The sequence below is a fragment of the Topomyia yanbarensis genome, chromosome 3, assembly GCF_030247195.1.
Source record: "Topomyia yanbarensis strain Yona2022 chromosome 3, ASM3024719v1, whole genome shotgun sequence".
Classification (NCBI taxonomy): domain Eukaryota; kingdom Metazoa; phylum Arthropoda; class Insecta; order Diptera; family Culicidae; genus Topomyia; species Topomyia yanbarensis.
The window spans coordinates 403,818,358-403,837,981 of NC_080672.1; the positions used below are offsets into that span (position 1 = coordinate 403,818,358).

Here is a 19,624-nt window from a genome sequence, read left to right on the forward strand (position 1 = left end):
GGAGTTCCGCAACCCGTGCTAGTTCCAAACCGGCCATGTTGGTAGCTTCCTCCGGTGTGTAACCGGCCTTTTTGCGACTTTCAATGTGATTGTATGCCAAGCGTAACTTATTGGCAGTAATCGACTGGAAAGCCAGAATAATAACCGCAACAGAATCACTCCAGGCAAATCGTTTGGTGGCTTTACCGATATATTCGCTCAAATACTGGACCGTTCCACTCAGCTTCTGGCGTTTGAGTGCTTGGCTCCAAGATTTGATCAAATATCTGAGAAAAAAAATAAAAATAATGTAATAGTGGCATTAAGATGAACTTGATTGATTGTACCTTGAGGTTTGCAGCAACATCACCGTATTTTCTCCTTCATACGTAGAAGCGGCCGTAGCAACACTATAAAAAGTCATGAAATTCGCGCACGACAGATATCCGTGGCCGCCACAAGCCAAACGGCACACCTCCATTCCTTTGGCAGCATCAGCGGTAGACACCGACTTCAAGCAACACGAAATAGCATGAAGCTCCGGTAAACGATTTAAATTCCCAGAATCCAATTCGGAAGTCGTCTCCTGATACATTTGCCATAGATTGTCAGCTGCCAGTTTCAGTGCAATTGCCTTAGCCACCAGTGGCAGTAGTTTTCCTTGTTGAGTCAAATGATCTATTACTTGAACTTCTGGTTGACTATAAGGATAAAAAGGAATGAGACACCCGGCAGGATTTTACCCTCCGGAAGTCACGTTTTTGGCTCCCAGAACGATTAACCAGTACCGGAAGGTTAAGTACCCAAAGTTTTACTTACTCAGGATTAATAGGACTTTGTCGACGAACGCAAGAATACCTCACCGCGATTGTGGCCGTCTTAGACAACTCGTAGGCCATCGCTTTAACGATGATCACCCGAACGAAAACCATAGTACCATAGGTCAGCACCGAAGAAACTGGCTTCACATACGAACCGTCCCTCAACAGCTGTGCATTCCTCATCAACATATTGTTTCGAGGAATTCGATATTTGTTAAAACCGAGGTATCCATTATTTACCCCTTTGTAACCTATTTTATCTCCAATTTCACCAACATCCACACCAGGTAGGGGCATATGTGTATCCTCGTCGCGAAGCTGTACCATAAATGGATGAACACCGTAACACGTTCCCTTCGAATACAATTGCGCCATGACAACGGTGTAGTTCACTGTATGACCCACTAAAACGATCTAAATTGTTTAATTGGAACTTGAAACTTAACGAAGGAAGAGCTTACAAGCACCCGGCCACCACTTGTAAGCGGTCAACGTAGGACTATCCAGTACAAACTCATCAGTTTCATGATCGAAGGTAGCCGTAGTCTCCAATCCGCGAAGAAACGTTCCATGTCCAAGTTCGGTCTGTGCGTACGAGCCAAGAATTTCCCAATTGAGCGCCCTGTCCAACCATTTGGCTTGTTGTTCGGCATTGGCGTGACCGACGATGGCCGGGATAAACATATCAAACTGAAGCCTAAACGGATTGCCCTCCTTGATGAGGCCGGTTCCGAGCAGAAAGTCCCAGAATTCACTGATGAAAAACATGATTGTAGGCTGTGTCAGTAATTTTTAAGTTGTATATACTCACATATAATTCTTAGCATCATATCTTCCTTGCTTTTGTAGAAACTGGCGTACTTTAGTAAATATTACTGTTGCTTTGCGTATGGTTTCTTCATACTTTTCCTTGTATGAGGCGAAGTGCAACGGCACATCGTCATGAAACTCTGGTTGGTTCGCGAAGAAATTCTCTGAAGACATAACAAGTGTAAACACAAATCAATTTAAAATTTGGTTTCAGTTACTCTGCGATGCTAAAAATCTAACCCACCTGATTTTTTTGTACCTGAGTATATCAAACAAGACGTTTACGTTCGAATTTTTTTTTTTTTTTGGTGTTCAGACTTACGACCACAACCAGCAGAGATATCATCGAGTATGTAATGGCAGACTGACTCGGTCGTAGGTGTGTTTAATGTAACGACACGAAATGATTCGAGGAATGCAAAAATAAACATGACCCAAGAGGAAAGTAAACTTAACGAACCTCAACCAGCTCCAACAGATTCGCTGGACTATGTTTGAAACACCTCTGTTAGGGGGGTCTTGATTGCAGCCTGACTATCGGAGCATAAGTTTATCACCCTTATTCTTGTTTACGACGAATGCAAGATTCGTTCGAAAGCGATTTGAACGAATAGTAAGCCCATTTGATTTTGCTGTCGTAAACGGGAATACAAACCACTTTCGAACGAATCTTGCATTCGTCGTAAACAAGAATAAGGGTGTATAACTTTGCCGGACAAGCTCTGTTGAAGGGCCGATTGTACTTCGCAGATAATCGCGAAACTTTCTACTTTAGATACAGTACAGCATCTACCTAGCGAGTGCGACTGTTCCAGTCTCATTTCACGACAGTAGACACCAGCACCAGCACGCCCCTCCACCAGAGAGCCATCAGTGTAACATGCCATTTGCGTTTGTCAAGATTGTTACTGTTCCAAAGCCCAGTAACCTGCAGTCTGTATGCACATGATAGTGCTTCTTGTATAAGGTGTATGTGCAATGGTTTGATGTTTGGAGTTGTAGCGAAAGCACCAGTCAACACCATGAGCGCCATTCTTAGCATATGGTTTAGCTTTGACTGAACCGCCATCACCTCTCCCCTCTGTCACCACGCAAGGCATCCGTACGACAGTTTCAATAGTTACATTGTTTCTTTCAGTGTTGTTCTCAACTTCTTTATATTTCTGATTTGATGAAATTAGACAAAGTCAATTTCCAACATTGAAGTAAGCCACATTTTTTTCTACCAATCAATTCTATTTCGTTTACAGATGGCCAAATATTACAGCCTTTGAAATCAATCAATATTATGTTTCACGAATTTTTAGTAAGACAGATTTTTGTTATATATTCCGACAGAAGATTCGTGCATTCGTTTATTGTGACTGATCCAGGGAGGCGTAGAATGCGAGTACGTACACAATTAGCATTTTCACCATTCCAAAATATAAATGTTCAATATCTTATGGTTACGTAAAGTTAGTTTGAAAATGCTAACGAAACATCGAAGTTATTCGAACCTATTGATATGCCAGATATGCAAAACATTCGAAATAGACAACACAATATACAATATTCGTGTTAATGCAGAGTAAGGCTGATTACAATAGGAATGCATAACAAACGTCTTTAAAAAGTAATTTAAAAACCCCATTAAAACGACTAAGAAGCGAAACAATCGTTGTCGCCTATCAGTAGTATGTGATAAAACAATGAAGCTTATCGTTTTGTCAGTAAGATTCGCCACTCTGAAAACCTTGACCCCCCGTTGGTGATAATGATTGTGTAATTCTGTGATACAGTATAACCACAATAAATCGTCAACCATAAAGGTGCATCTAGTCGGCATCGTTTATCTACATGACTGCACAAGCAGAACATACGAATAGATTAATCTGAACTTTTAATTAAGCCTTGTTCAGCGACATTCACAGCACGCGAAAGACAATTCTAATAACTAACTTGCCGCTTTTTTGCGTTTTTTTGGCCAGTTTCACACAGTCAGACAACTATACGTGCAGTCTTCATGTCTTATGTTTTGCCCCCTAAAATATTTGTTTATAAAACCCACATCACATTATAGCTATATTGACGTGTAATAATGAGTTTTATTGCATTATTCCCGTAGAGCTTCCTTTATCTCCATTTTTTCTTGATTATCCTGTTGTTTTTGATATCCTTTACATAAATAAGCAACATTTAAACAATGTTTTCCAAAATTTGCACTGCAAACCGGGGACAGGGAATCTTCTATGGAGTTTCGAAAAAAATGTTGTTTTGCGGTTTACGACATAACATACAACCTTAAAGGAAATATTAACTACAGACTCCACTGAAACGAATCACCAGTTACGCTGAATCCGCGATATTCTTAAGATTCGGTGGGCGTCTTGGTTTAGTAGAATCATCTATGCGCATCTATCAATACATACTATGGTCGGGTGAAAAGAGCAGGGACTGTTATCTGCTTTGTTACGAGCACATTTGAACACCCATTCGTCACCAAATAGCACTTTAGGTGTTACTAAAAATTCTTGAGAAAATCAAAACAATGTTGTCTCTAGCCCCTCCCCTCCCATGAGGTATTCGAATATGATTGGAGTCGTTTTGACATAGAAAATGTCATTTGAATTCAGTCACTTTACAAACAAGTCGTTGAAGAAACTTTGCGAGAATGATTGGAAAGGAGCGTATGTCGAGTTGGTCGGCTTCTCTGGATCGGTTCACGTTTCGACAAGTTTCCCTACTAGCAATAGTTGTGAAAACACTAGTTATACAGCAATAGCCGGTTAGTGGGCTAGCAACGGGAGCTTAGGAGGAAAAAAACAAAGTCGGGATATCGTTGTCTGGAGAAATTTTTTCGACGATGATCAATCCGTCGGAGTGGCTAGCAGCTAAATGGCTCGCGGAAACGGGCATCGGTATCAGGAGAAATACCGCCGCCGAAAAGCTCTCAGCGCCAGCTAGCTGATAATTAGGAACGAGTAGTACCAAGAAGCATAAGAAACCCTGCGAAGGTACCACCCGTGGGAGGCGTAGAATGCGAGTACGTACACAATTAGCATTTTCACCATTCCAAAATATAAATGTTCAATATCTTATGGTTACGTAAAGTTAGTTTGAAAATGTTAACGAAACATCGAAGTTATTCGAACCTATTGATATGCCAGATATGCAAAACATTCGAAATAGACAACACAATATACAATATTCGTGTTAATGCAGAGTAAGGCTGATTACAATAGGAATGCATAACAAACGTCTTTAAAAAGTAATTTAAAAACCCCATTAAAACGACTAAGAAGCGAAACAATCGTTGTCACCTATCAGTAGTATGTGATAAAACAATGAAGCTTATCGTTTTGTCAGTAAGATTCGCCACTCGGAAAATCTTGACCCCCCGTTGGTGATAATGATTGTGTAATTCTGTGATACAGTATAACCACAATAAATCGTCAACCATAAAGGTGCATCTAGTCGGCATCGTTTATCTACATGACTGCACAAGCAGAACATACGAATAGATTAATCTGAAATTTTAATTAAGCCTAGTACAACGACATTATTTACAGCACGCGAAAGGCAATTCTATCCATATAACCTAACTTGCCTCTTTTGTGTGATTTTCTGGCCAGTTTCACACAGTCAGACAACTATACGTGCAGGGTTAATGTCTTATATTTTGCCACCCACAATATTTGTTTATAAAACACACATTACATTATAGCTATATTGACGTGAAATGGGATGCGTCTTATTGCATTATTCCCGTAGAGCTTCTTATATCTCCATTTTTTCTTGACTATCCTGTTGTTTTTGATAACCTTTACATAAATAAGCAACATTTAAACAATATTTTCCAAAATTTGCACTGAAACCTTCTATGTAGTTTCGAAAAAAATGTTGTTTTGCGGTTTACGTCATAACATAAACCTTAACCCTAAAACGTTGCACTGGGGTACAAATGTACCCCACGGCTTCTTTGGAGCCGTGTAACAACGAGAATTCGGCATTTACCGACCTGGGACCCTAACCATAATTCAATTTAGAGTTCCTAGTAAGAGTAGGAAAAGGTGGTATAGCAAGTTTGCTTATAGCCTTTGTGGAAGCAGGTGTCAAAGTTGGCGTGGGGTACATTTGTACCCAAGTGTACGGTTGCCGTTAGTGTTTCGTCAGGTTTCGCGCTGTCAGGAGAAATGTGTTTCGTGACACTACCAGTTTAAATACTGATTGTTTTACTACGTAAGTAGCAATTAGTATTATATAATCGTTGTTAATAATTTATTTAATTAATTTAATATAACTTTGAAGCGGAACGAAAAATCGTTCTAATTTTTGCTGATTTTTATTGTTTTATTGTTTATTTTTTATAGTTTTTTCAAAGTAATGGCTCGCAAGTATAATTTGCGCACAATAACTGCTGTAACAGTAACGTTTCGTGTTGCCAATGTAGTACTGGTCAGAAATATTTTTTCATTTCAATTTCCACCCCATTTTGTGGTATTTTCCAAAATACGAATTTTAAACTTTCACTCTTCAAAATAACTGAACTTTTTCAAAAATATCAAAATTACATTTAATTTTAAATTTCTAGACAAATTTTTCAACTTTTAGAATCATTTGATTTTTTTTCAAATCGGTTGAAAATTCGCAAAGTTATAGTAATTTTTGTGAAAAAAAATCAACCGCAATTTTTTCATTTTCTATATTATTCAAACTAATTTATGTATCATTGATTCAATAAATTCTTTACTTTCACTTACACAGCTGTTTTCGCAATTCAAAAAAATGCGAAAATTGCGATCAAATGCATGGGGTACATTTATACCCCAGTGCAACTAGAACGGTGGAAAACGCAAGTGTAACGTTCTAGGGTTAAAGGAAATATTAATTACAGACTCCACTGAAACGAATCACCAGTTACACTGAACCCGCGCTATTTTTCAGATACGGTGACGTCTGGGTTTACTAGAATCAGCATACTATACGCATTTATCAATACTTACTATGGTCGTGTGAAAAGAGCAGGGACTGTTTTCAGCTTTGTTGCGAGCACTTTTGCACACCTATTCGTCACCAAATAGCACTTAACACCTAAAGTGCTATTTGGTGATGAATGGGTGGGTTAAAAATTCTTGAGAAAATCAAAACAATGTTGTCTCTACCCCCTCCCCTTCCATGAGGGATTCGAATATGATGGGAGTCGTTTTGACATATAAAATGTCATTTGAATTCAGTAACTTTACAAACAAGTCGTTGAAGAAACCTTGCGAGAATAGCTGGAAAGGGGAGTATGTCGAGTTGGTCGGCTTCTCTGAATCGGTTCACGTTTCGACAAGTTTCCCTACTAGCAATAGTCGTGAAAACACTAATTATACATCAATAGTCGGTTAGTGGGCTAGCAACGGGAGCGTAGGAGGAAAAAAACAAAGTCGGGATATCGTTGTCTGGAGAAGTTTTTTCGACGATGATCAATCCGTCGGAGCGGCTAGCAGCTAAATGGCTCGCGGAAACGGGCATCGGTATCAGGAGAAATACCGCCGCCGAAAAGCTATCAGCGCCAGCTAACTGATAATTAGGAACGAGTAGTGCCAAGAAGCATAAGAAACCCTGCGAAGGTTGTAGAGAGATGTAAACCATTGTTGCCGAAACCTCCGGATCGGTTCGTGTCTCAACAGGTGACAGTGTTTGCAGCAGTCCTGTGCAAGTCAGATATATCGCGAAGATTGGACCGCAAGTCGGAAATAGCAGCAATGGAAAACACATAAACGATTAACACAAAATAAAAACAGCAAGAGCACAATCCCCACTGAAGCAATACCTAACGGGTGGATGAGGACTGTGCGAGACACAAGAGACTTACGTTAAGTCGGTAGGCTTAACTACTACAAACCAATCTGACACTATCAAAAGCTAGCAAGCAGCGGTGTCTGTTGAAGATTGTTTCTCGATAACAGACATTTACCCAGTCCGTTTGATATGAGTCGATTGGTACACAAGACCTCCGTCATGAACTAGTATCACCAGAAAGTTTTTTTTTGAAGATTACCTTTATAGAACTTAGGCAATTTTTGAGTTGAATTGATTTGTCAAATGTCAAATGAAATAAACAATAGTCTCTATAAGTTTTTTTTTCGAGATTACAAAATTTCGAAGGATTGGTGTACACTTTTGAACTTTGATGGTTTTGCGCGATCCCTCAGTCATATCCGACTAAGCTCAAGTTTTGCATAGGTATATTTGAGGCGTAATTTTTTTTAAATGTGTCCGGTTTGATGTTTTTTTACGTACATATGTCCGGTTTTTTTTCACGTACAGATGTCCGGTTTGAAAACTTTGGATGGCCATAAATACCAGTATCCCGAGAAGTTCAATATTGGAGCTGTGATATGGTTGGTGGATTACGGTGTACATCAGTAGATTTGAATTACTAATCCAAATGCCGTCACGACATTCCAGTTATGTTCCAAACATTATTCACCTTTTTGCCCACGCAAATGCAACAAAGATGCTTTTATGATCTCTTGGTGATAAAGGAGAAGGAGATTGATAGCATGCTGTCATACATCAAGTGAAGACTTTTGGTTTATCCTCTAACTTCTCTTTCAATTCAGTATATTTCCCCTTTATTTCTGTATCTTCTTTCGTATTCTCTAAATTACCACTGCATTATGTTCAAGGCCAGTATATAAATAAACTCTTCTGAAAAACTCAGTAGATGATAAAACGAACATCGAAGAAGATTCGTCATCAAAGATTCCAACTTCCCGTTTAAAATCATACACATTGAACTCGTTTGGAGCAAGCAAGCAATTACGCTACTGGCGACATTTCTTTAATAAAGGACTACCGCGACTACATGCCCGCTAATAAAGTTGAGATCGACGGTGTAGTCACCGATTCGAGTTTGGTATCGCACATGATCTACTGAAGCATGAAGTTGGCTGTTTCAAGGGCCTCTTGCTCCAGTGAGCGAAGATTTAAAATGACAATTGCACTGGACGGAACAAAAGGGTGTGACTCTTCACAAACAAATGGTGGAGAGGACAAATGTGTTGAATGACCATTGGCGGGATTGTGTTGGGTTTAATTAAGTCTTCTTCGATAAAGATTGTCTTTCTGTTCGGTTATTTATACCCTGCGACATGCATTGCTGCACAAAATACAGCCTAATGGGCCATTGTACTGAAAAGTGTGCTTACTGTGGGGTGAGACCACATGATCTATTACCATTCCCCGCGTACAAACAACATCCGAGGAAGCTGAAGCGTTCTTTTGAACGACGCTCAAAGCACTCCTTCGCACAAACACTAAAAAGGCTACACCATTCACTACTACAAATCATTATACGTTATTGGCTCAGAAACAGTGTGACTTTGGTGATATACCTCGTAAAGGCTTCCAGAAACACCAAAAGCCTTATGTGATATTTCGACCAGAGATTTTCCAGGGTGCAGGACTGATAGGTCGGCAAATTTGTGATATTGTGGAACTCCCCCGGGCGATGAAGTTTACCACCGCCTTTTTCAATTTAAATTCTTTACAGTTGGAATTTTCGTGTCGTGCAGCTCAAACACGTTTGTTGCTTATTAATTTATCCACTTTACGTTTGAGAACGACACCATTTATTGTAAATAAATCCGAATGGGACTGGCTGGACCATTGTGTGGTCTTCTGGCGCCCATGGTACCCAAGCAAACAGAAGTTCGGATAATACTTAAAAAAGCACACCATAAAATACACATAAAGTACAAATTTTATAAAGCTAAAGCAGATCAACATTCCAGCGCCCTCTAAGATTGGCGCCCTTGGTGGAGGTCAACCAGGCCAACCGCACGTTACGGGTCTGCCTAGATTCAATCTGTGGTCAGATTTGCTCTACAATTTCGCTCCCGCCTCAAAATGCCCAACAACGTTCCGATAACTTGTTAATTTCACAATTACCGGCTAAACTTGGTGACGTTCTGGAAGAAGAAGTTGCCTGGGGACAGGAAGAGAGACATGAGATTCGGCAAGTGGCGAACTTTGAAACCGGTCTAAAATTTGAAGTAATTTTGCCATTGTACATCAAAATAATGGAGATAGTAGCAAACTATCATATATCCTTATATATTATTATATATATTATTTAAACACTCATCATATATTATCGAAAATTATTTATGGAACATTTTGTATAAATGTATGTAACTTGTGAATTTTTGTTGTCCGAGTTGGCTCTTCAAAATATGCCTGAAATATCAATTCATATCGTAAATATAACAATAATTATCAAATTATGTGCTAGGGTGGCAAAAAATAAAGAGTGGGTGAAGAACAGCGCTTCTCCCCTATTATCAGAATTTCTAAGATCGTTTGCAATTTTTCGTTTCAAATGTATTTACATTTGCACGGGACGGACAACAGATAAGCCAAGAGATTGCAAGGGGTTTTCATTTTTTATCATTGCTACTACCACAATATTATTGTCTTAAATGCAGAGGAACACCAAAAACACACGATGAACTGGCATATTTTTATTATGTCAGTGAGATTAGATGACCAATTCTCACACCACTTCACTAACCTAATGATCGCTTATCATTCAGCTTCTCTCTACCACCGACCCACCAGACGGTGAACTCTTCCTGGTTGAAGCTACACTTGCTGCGTTCATGCTGAAGATCTTTGTTGACAACTGCAGACGGCATTGTTAATTACCAATCGCGTACGTACGTACTTATTCAATTGCACTTTCTGTGACGTCTTGAAACAAAAACTGTTCTAACAGCGCAAAGCGCAAGAAGTTATCCACAAACTGTTAAATATAATCAGTCTTTCAATATCACAAATCATTCAAGCCTTCTGCCGCTGAATTTTACGTTCGCTTATCACAACCTACACCATTCAACTGAAGGTGCAAACCACCGGTCCCCTACTGATAGCTGCAGTTGACCGAATTGAAGCCGCAAGTCACTAACTTGACCTCAGTCTTCTGCGTCTAGCTGCCGAGTAAAAGAGAACGAACTACATACTTAAGGCACGGTAGATTTCATTTGAGCTTAAAAGCTTAAGCATTACAATCTAACTGAAGGCGCATTGCTATTTACATTATACAATCGATATTTCTTGCTACTTAATTTTACACAAATTCTCCTTCATTATTATGATCCGTACCGTAAGGATGGATAATTTCAAACTCGCCCAACAAGCAGAACAAAAAGAACACAATATATGTGGAAATCATCATAAATCCGACACTGCGACGACCCTGGAAACCGGTAAACAATAGCGCCAGGAGAATGGTACCCAGCAGCTGAACTAGAAACGCTTCAATATTCAGACCCATGGCGCCTTCTCGAGACTGAAAATGAACAATACTTTAGAACATGGAAAATTATCTAGGCTGGGAAATAAGCCTACGAAAGCTACGTGGTCCGCTCTTTTGAGAGCCTTCACAATTATGGTGATACCCAGTCCAAGGCAAAGGTCTGAAACAGAAATATATTAATATTTAATCATCCTGCATTCTAACATTAATGTTACTAAATAGTGGTCCTCCCATGCACGCCGCAAAAGCCATTTTTCCGTAACCCTGCTTCGCTAGGGTAATGTTTGAAAACATATCTCCAATGCTGTTTCCCCAGGCTAGAACCGATAAACCAAGCATTGATTTGGACAGGTTAAGTACCAAACCCAAAGTGACCAACAGGCTAACCACCTCCTGGGCGATGACGTAGATAATCATTATTGATCCTGCGAACGCTAGTGGCGCGTAAACCAGATGATATCGTGGAGGTCTATCCGTTCGCGAAGTGAAGAATATCGTGGTCACCACTATTGAAGAAAATATCAGCAACCAAGCAAAAACTGGTATGTCGAACATTTTCTCGGTAATCCCTAGTGTAATTAACAATGAAGATAAAACCCAGCAAAATATTTATAACATATTCAAACTTACAACCGCTGATGCTCAGAAATATCAGAGGAAGAGTGAAACAATGAATCATATTTAGCAGTTTGCACCAACCGTGCCGCTCGACGGTATAATCCACTACGGGAATAATTAAAGTCAAAACTAAACGAATGGGTATTTTCAAAATGGTGAAAGTTCTTCCACACCACCCAGCTACCTCCCACTCATCAATGTCTATTGGATTAAGATGTTCGTAGAAATCCTTGAATAGATGATAGTTTTTAGATGGCCTTTCGTTCACAAAAACGCTCACACGATTTCTGGATATGTCAACTTCAGAACCCAATGAAGGATTCCTTGGTCGTATGATAATTTCCGTCTCTCCTCGTAGTTGATTGTAGTACGAATCTGCCGCCGGCAGTTCCCCACTCAGTGAAACTGAAACAAATCAACGATATCATTAATTGGAGATCATGACCGAGTGGTGAGAGATGTTACTCCTGGACTCCACCGCGTGTAGCTTCCTCTTCCTCAGAAAAAAATCTATCAACACAATCGTCAGGTAAGCCACATAAACGATGACAACGACGATAGCATCAGAAAGGTGGAACTTCTCATCGTAAGCACAAATCGTAATCCAACAGACGGCAAATAGGAAAAACAGCACATCCCGCACGACCCCAGCGGGATCGGTTTGAAATGGTCTAATCACCAGGATAAGAGCAGCCACTACACCGATCACAAACGTGGCCGCTCCCAGCAACTCTCCGAACATCATTTCCGTATCACTAAGGGGATTGCTAATTGCCGTGAACAGATCCGGTGACCCATTGCCAAAGGCCAGGATTGTGACACCGGCTACGGTTTCGCTTACCCTGAGAGTTTTCGAGATCACGGCCAGTACAGGACAGAAGCTGGAACCGGGAAATGGTTTTTAATAATTAAGTAATTAGTTTGACTCCAACTAGTCGTTGGATCGGCGAAGATCTAATAATTCTTACAACTGATCGGCCGTTGTTCCCAGCACTGTAAAACAGATGAGCAATCCAAGTACTAGCAGCACAGCACCCAATCTGAACAGCTCCGTATTCTCGTTCCCAATTGTGCAGAAAAGAAAGTAAGTGTAGTCGAAATAGTATGCATCTTCGCTGCAAGAAGCAGTCCGCTTAACAAAATCACATTTATCAACCGGGGCTAAATTATGAATCTGATTGCAATCGTCCTGAAATAACAGACAACTTCAAAATGCGACAATCATTTACACACTTCTACAAATTACAGGAATATCCCCGGACACGTAACTGGTGTGTCTCAAGATCCGCTTGAAGACTTCCGGGCTAGAAAGGTTCGCATAAATTGTTGACATATTTTCAAAATGGCTTCTTCGTCTGCAGTCGCCGGTTTAGCCTACTTTGTTTTTTTATAAATTCTGTTATTTCTCACGAAAATATTGCAAGACGAAAACTCGGAAAACTCAAACTATTACCACAGACTAACAGACATAACACTCGAAAACAATGCTTCGCCCGCTGTAATGATCATTTTAAATATATTTGTAGTGGGGACTGTGGCCACATTTGCAATTATGGCGCCACTGACATATGAACAAGCATATGAGGGATAGACCGCTAGTGAAAAATTGTTCCCAACCCAAACCTAACTGTGAATAAAAGGTGGAGCAAGCGTTCTGGGAAAATTGCCGGATCGATGTTTTTCGAGGGAATTTCCTCATAGTGTTATGTCTGTTGGTCTGTGCTATTACGCCGCATATTGAGGCTCGCAAGCAATTTCTAATCTCTGTAAGTATGCAACCTTGTGGCTGTGTCTATCACGTCTACCTGTAGGAGCCTTTGTCACGGAAACTGCCGAATGATGTGATGCCGTTAACTTCATAGATTATATGCTTCTCATGTACTGTGAAATTGATAGTAGGAATATGTTTTCGTTTGGATTAAATATATTTTCTCTGGAATAATCACTTGAAAACTCATTTGTCCCTATATCTTCAATGTTTTTGTCGAATCATGGTAAGTCTTTACTTCTCTGATTGTCAATAGGTTCACCGATCTTCTTTCCCAATAAAAATCAACCCACAGCCTTTACGTTATAGATGTTTTATAAACCATAAACTGCTGCATAATCAAAATTATTGCTCAGGTGCGACACATAGCACCTCCAAAATAACAACCAGCACCACTAGCAAAGAATCCATTACCAAAGAAGAAAGGTGCACAGTCGCGACAAGCAGCGATGGTGATAAGAACCTGTACGATTCAACGGATATTTACTAATATTCGTTTATGATTTTAATTTTTACTCATTGCAGATACAAACTTACCGAGGCAGATCCGCAATATATTCATAAGTGATTTCTGGAACAAGTTAGTAACAAATTTGCAAATAGAGCGTTAAATTTAAAGGGTTATACAACCAAAAAATCTTAATTTGGTGTTATTTGGTATTTTTTCGTGATATTTCCAAAATCAATAATCTTACGATATGATTCTTTTCAAGAGCTCATTCTTCCTATAAAGGCAAGTTCGTGAACGAACGGGTTTTAATCTACATGGAAATTATACTTTTTGCTCGCTAGTTTTATATACCAACAGAATTCTTGGAAGAAATCAGATCAATCGGTGAATTTATTATGGAGATATCGTGCACAAACGCTTTGAAAAAGTAACGCTTCTGAAACAAAATAGGGTAGATGTGCCCTTATTCATCTCATTAGTAACGATGTCACACTATTTCACTGATAACTCGGCTTTCACTGATTGGATTGCGGTTAAATAGGTATCAACATCTTTGCTTCGTTCTTAAGAAGCAGATCAATAAGAGATCTGGCTTGGAAAATGTAAAATACTCGCGTTAGTGCGAAGCGAAAAATCAAATACAACGCACCCTTATTCATCCTACCATTTGTCGCCAAACATATGATGACGGCTTAAAAGCCAACTGTCAAAATTCTCTTTGAAAGGAAATTCCGGACAAACCGTTAATGGCTAAACATATTTGATAGCAGTTAATGAAAGAGAAAACTTTTCTCTTTTGTTTACTACCAATATCGTTGATTGGCGAGTAACGGTTTGTCCGGAATTTCCTTTCAAAGAGAATTTTGACAGTTGGCTTTTAAGCCGTAATCATATGTTTGTCGAGATTTGAGCTCATGCGTTGAAAAGAGATAGCACACACTGCTCTAACTAATGTGTTCAAATGGGTGGGATGAATAGCGGTGCTAAGATGAATTAGGGCACAGTAACTCTACGTCACTTTTCAATATACTTTTCCAAAAATACAAAAAATATGTTCTGTTCTATACTTCTTAGCTGGTCTACGCAAGCCTACAACTATGCCCATAAAAAATTAATTTGTTGTGCACAGGACACGACTACGGCGACTTTAAAAATGCAATGTATTTTAGATTTCCAGGTTACTCGATATTTGGCGGCTATTCTCCAGTATCTTTGAATGCTTTCCACAGGCTCATCTTCCTCGATTGCACACAGCAAGCAAATGCAGAGTCTTCCCGAAGTCGACGATATCTTCCAGGTTCTCAGCTGAACATAACTTTAGCTGGCCTCTCTTCCAGCATTTTCACTACATATCTAGCCCAATATAGTCCGCTGTGTTTTGTCAGCCATCCGACATGAGAATGTTTGTATTCTTGATACAGTTCGTGGCAGTCTTCCCAAATGAACATCCAACACAATGTTCGCTCTAGTTCTGTGGTAATGTTAAACCTACATGTCGTGTACAAACCCGAAAACGCTATTTTGTACAAAAGACGAGCAAATTGTAAAGCTGCACAACCGAACCCCACGTACGAACACGGTGTGTGTACATCTGTCGTACACACAGGTTCCTGGCACCAGTTTACTCTTTCGTACACGGATGTTTGAACTGAAGTTTGTACATCATTCGCTTTGATTTAGTGTCACTGTTCGCAAGCATGGGAAAAATCGCATCGTGAACCGATCGTTCGCGCTTCGCAAGCAAGCTTTCTTCAGTTGTGATGCATTTTGTTAGCTTCGAAAATGATACCTAGCAACCTGTCGTTACGGACACATGCGATTCAAAGCTATAACAACCAACGAAGAAGCACATCAGTTGTGTTTTAATTTTTTCCTTCCCCAACGCGGATGGCTTCGTTCGCGAAGCTCTTCTCGAGCGGTTCGCGGTTTGCATAGGATTTTCGTTTAGTTTCACCGAATCGTACACCACCTTGAAATCCTCAAACATATGGTGAGGCTGCAAATTGTATTCGCGGAATTTACCCAGACCTATTACTTTCACATAAATAATAGTGAAACTAAGGCAAAAAATACCGGACTACTGCACTCGAATAGAGCGCTTATAATTTCGCTCGATAAGTTCCAGTATGTGTATCGAAAGGGTTCAATCAACGGAAACAGCCCTGCATATCTTAGTGGCATTCATCGCAAAAACCTTCGATTTAGTCCTTATGATAAGGGAAGACATGAAACTGTACTGCTTTAATTTGATCAGCCATGAACAAGTTTTCCAAAAAGGTCATTGAACCGTTTTACATTGGGAGGATTCTCGCAGCTTGCAATGGAACTACAATTAACTATGCAGATGGCGGCGCGAAACACCTAGGATGTCATCCTAGACCAAACACATATTTGGAACTCGCACCTGACATACGCCGTTAATAAAGCAACAACGGTACTTTGGACGTGCTGTAAACTTTTCGGGAAAACTTGGGGCCTCACACCAAGGACAGCTTATTGGTACTACAAGAGCAACGCTACACCACAATTAATTTATACCCCCAGTGTATGCGGACCCGAAAGTAAACCAAAGACCGTTCAAACAAAAAAAAAACTAAGGTTCAGTGAATAGTCTGCCACGGAAAATTGGTCTACAGCTTTACAAAAAGTGGTATGTGCAATATACACCTACTCAGAAATCTGCAAGGACCGAAATTGTAGAGCTCATCTGTATTGTTAAGGGGTTATATATGTTTAGGTCGGCCAAAAAATCGATTGTGTTGTGGACGAGGGATTGCCCTTCCTATGATCATTCTCAGGGATAGACCGTTCCAACATCAAATTATGGTCTTGCCAAATTTTGGTCTTGTCAAACTGCAAATGACGTGAAAACCCAAGATGGTACCGGATAAGATATAGGCATACGTAAAGCGAGAGTTTTGGTTTTACGATTGGCAAGATCGACATTGCGTAAATACTGATCCACTTCCCAAAAAAGAGGTTAATAAAAACGAAATTAATTAAAACAATGTTTTGAATATAGAAACTAGTGCTTTCAGCCTCTCAAAGCGTTTGCCACCAAAAATATTTGTGTGCACACATGCATACACCTTATGCAGATTATCTTGAATCTGTTTTGCGTTTGTCAAATCTGCCACTCTTCTTATTCTTATCCGGACACGCTCTTTTTCCCTTTGGGGCAGACCCTCGGTTGTGGACGCAAAGTTATAGCGTTTTTCATCTTGCTCCCTTATGGAGGTGTTGCTTATACTTGAAACTTTAAACGCGATTATCTTTAAATCATGTTTCCCAAAAGAATCTTTGCGGTGACTACGATTGCCGGAAAAGTTTTCAACCGATTTAAAAACTTTTTTTTGGCTTGTTCGTAATTTAGCTGCCGTGTCCTTGAACGATTCCATTTTTTCGTCAAAATTTTCATATTATTGTTATGAATTTTTTAATAATTTTTTCCAGGTGAAAATAGTGATTTTTTTGGAAAAATCGTCCCCGTTTCCAAAAAGAAGAAATTATTTTTTAATCGATCGTTTAAGGACACCACAGGTACATTTACTAATGATTTTTTTTTTAGTTCAATGGTTTCTGTTGAGCTGTTGGACTGGAATCGTAGTCACAGCAAACCTCTTTAAAAAAAACGCGTTTTGCGGAAATTACTACACTAAGGCAAAATGCATAGCGAAATTCATAAGATTCATCTTATGAAGACTAGAAAAGTAACAAAACTATGTTTTCATAAGATTAGTATGAAAAACATACGACTTGTATGATTACCTTAACATTTTACAAGTTATTGCATATGCCAGTCGTTCGAGTATCATACGAGCATCTTATGATTCTCATAACATATGTCTTATGATAATTCAAAGATGCCGTATGGAACATGAAACCATAGCAAACCGATTTGACCAAATAAATGCCGTTTCATAAGAAAATCTTATGATTTACATACGTGCTACTTGTGGCTAAAAATTATACGATATTCCTATGAAATTCGGTGTATTTTTTGCATGAGTGTATATCTTCGACAATTTTCATTTTTTTTTTATTTTCTCAAGTGGATTTTGCAAATTGGACATTGACTACGCTAAACGTATAACAAGTATTTCATAAAAATATGGCTACATACCTTTATAAAAATTCAAACTTTTCCCTTTTTTCGCGCATTTCAACATATATAACCCCTTAATGTAGTACATCTGAACAAACAAACCCGTTTACAACTACAATGAAATCGGGCTTTTTTACATGTGTAGACACAGCGATAGTCACAAAAGAAGAGCCTGAAAAGTGGTCGCAATGGCAAAGTTTCCCATGACAGGAAACAAAATCTAATAGATTAGACGAGCACTTATTCATCTCAGTAGTCAGGTTGTCACACTATTTCGCTAATAACTCGACTTATAGTCATTGAATTGCGCTTAAATAGGTATTAACATATTTGCTTCGTTCCTAAGAAACAGTTCCATAAAAAACTGAATAGGAAAATGTAAAATACTACGTTTGAGCGAACTAAAAAGTTGAGTAAAACGCGCCCCAACTCATCCTACCATTTGAGCAAATGTGTTGAATAGAGATAGTGGACACTCCTTTAACTAATGTGTTCAAATGATTGTCGACTTGTGAGTGGAACTGATTCAGGTACGAGGTGTGGAGTTAACATCGAAGCGCTAAATAATTGAGGGATGGATTTTCGTCTCTATTGTTTCGTTCGACTAAGCACAGTATCGAGTCGAATGCACAATGTGTTCAGGTTCGTGTAGACTCTGTTAGTTCAAGGAATTCGCCGTAATGAGTCTAGATATTAATATGAAGCTTATAAACTGAATTTCCTCTTACGGCACCTGAAAATACTATCATTCATTTGGGGGATTTATCATCTGTAAGATATATGGTTTTGAGAAATTTACCATTTTACATTTTACAACATCAATCGGTATCGACTTGAATCAAAATTATCAAAAGCATGCTCATCCGGAACGGTTGTAGAGAACAATCCTTAGTGAACGATACTGCTTTTTCTGTTTTGCATCAACTTCAAACCTGGGAGACGTAGGGCATAAGATTTAGTGTAAAATTGGCTTGTTTCCGATGGCGATAACTACAATGAAAGCAGATTTTCCATAGAATTGAACAATCTAGAGGACATAACATGCAACTCTAATCTCCCTTCATTTCCTTTTAATTCTCTGCCTGAAGCTCAGGGGACTAGATAACAGCAGGCGCCTGCCTGTGGAGAAGCCCGGTGGATCATATTAACGGTTGGACTTAGAGGGTCCTTATCTGGACGCAGTCGGGAAGGGCGAACATAGTGACAATGACAAAAGGGGGCCCTATTCTCACAGCCTAGTCACTAGGTGACGGGCCTGTGAAAATAGTTATATAAATCTTAATAAAAAAAATTGGTTTAGATTGAATGGCCAACAGAAGTACTGTTCAATTTATATTTTGATCAAATTCTGGAGTGCAGAAGTATTTATCTAGTTGAGTGTTTTCAGCAGAGTTAAAAATAATTGAAGCTCTTTTTTGACTGCTGAAAATGAACCTGATGCGACTCGCGGTGAATAGAAAAAATATTCATTCAAATATCCATGTTATTCATTCAGTTGAATATCGTGCAATATATTCATTTCACTAATTACATAGGAAAACGTTTTCAAATGCCATTAAAGCATATGAAACAACAATCATCATCGCCTACATTGTGCCAGGGCCTACTTTGATGCGTTTGATTCGTTGCTGCACGGCCGCTTTGTGTAATAATCGAAGACGAATGAAAATCTGCATGGATGAATGGGCGGTTTGTTCGTTTGTCGTTTTCATCTTCGTCAATTCGATCAATTTTCTTTCAATAAATTTGAATATTTTTGACTCTGGTTACCAGTTACAATGGA

General features: G+C 39.2%; 2 protein-coding genes across 2 annotated transcripts; both read right to left on the reverse strand.

The window, feature by feature from the left end:
• Positions 1–4: 4 nt before the first annotated feature.
• On the reverse strand, positions 5–10,518 carry LOC131688337 (probable peroxisomal acyl-coenzyme A oxidase 1; the record flags this gene model as incomplete). Its single annotated transcript, XM_058972539.1, has 6 exons — positions 10,156–10,518; positions 1,612–1,774; positions 1,262–1,554; positions 799–1,204; positions 327–680; positions 5–266 (listed from the first exon to the last, which is right to left on the reverse strand). Coding segments are annotated over exons 1-6 (1,602 nt in total), but the record flags the coding sequence as incomplete, so codon positions are not given.
• Positions 10,519–10,695: 177 nt separating this feature from the next.
• On the reverse strand, positions 10,696–12,850 carry LOC131688338 (putative sodium/calcium exchanger 7). Its single transcript, XM_058972540.1, has 7 exons — positions 12,764–12,850; positions 12,486–12,706; positions 11,983–12,398; positions 11,530–11,922; positions 11,115–11,468; positions 10,992–11,059; positions 10,696–10,932 (listed from the first exon to the last, which is right to left on the reverse strand). Exons 1-7 carry the CDS (start codon positions 12,848–12,850, stop codon positions 10,711–10,713), a joined length of 1,761 nt encoding a protein of 586 aa, XP_058828523.1. The 3' UTR covers positions 10,696–10,710.
• Positions 12,851–19,624: the final 6,774 nt, after the last annotated feature.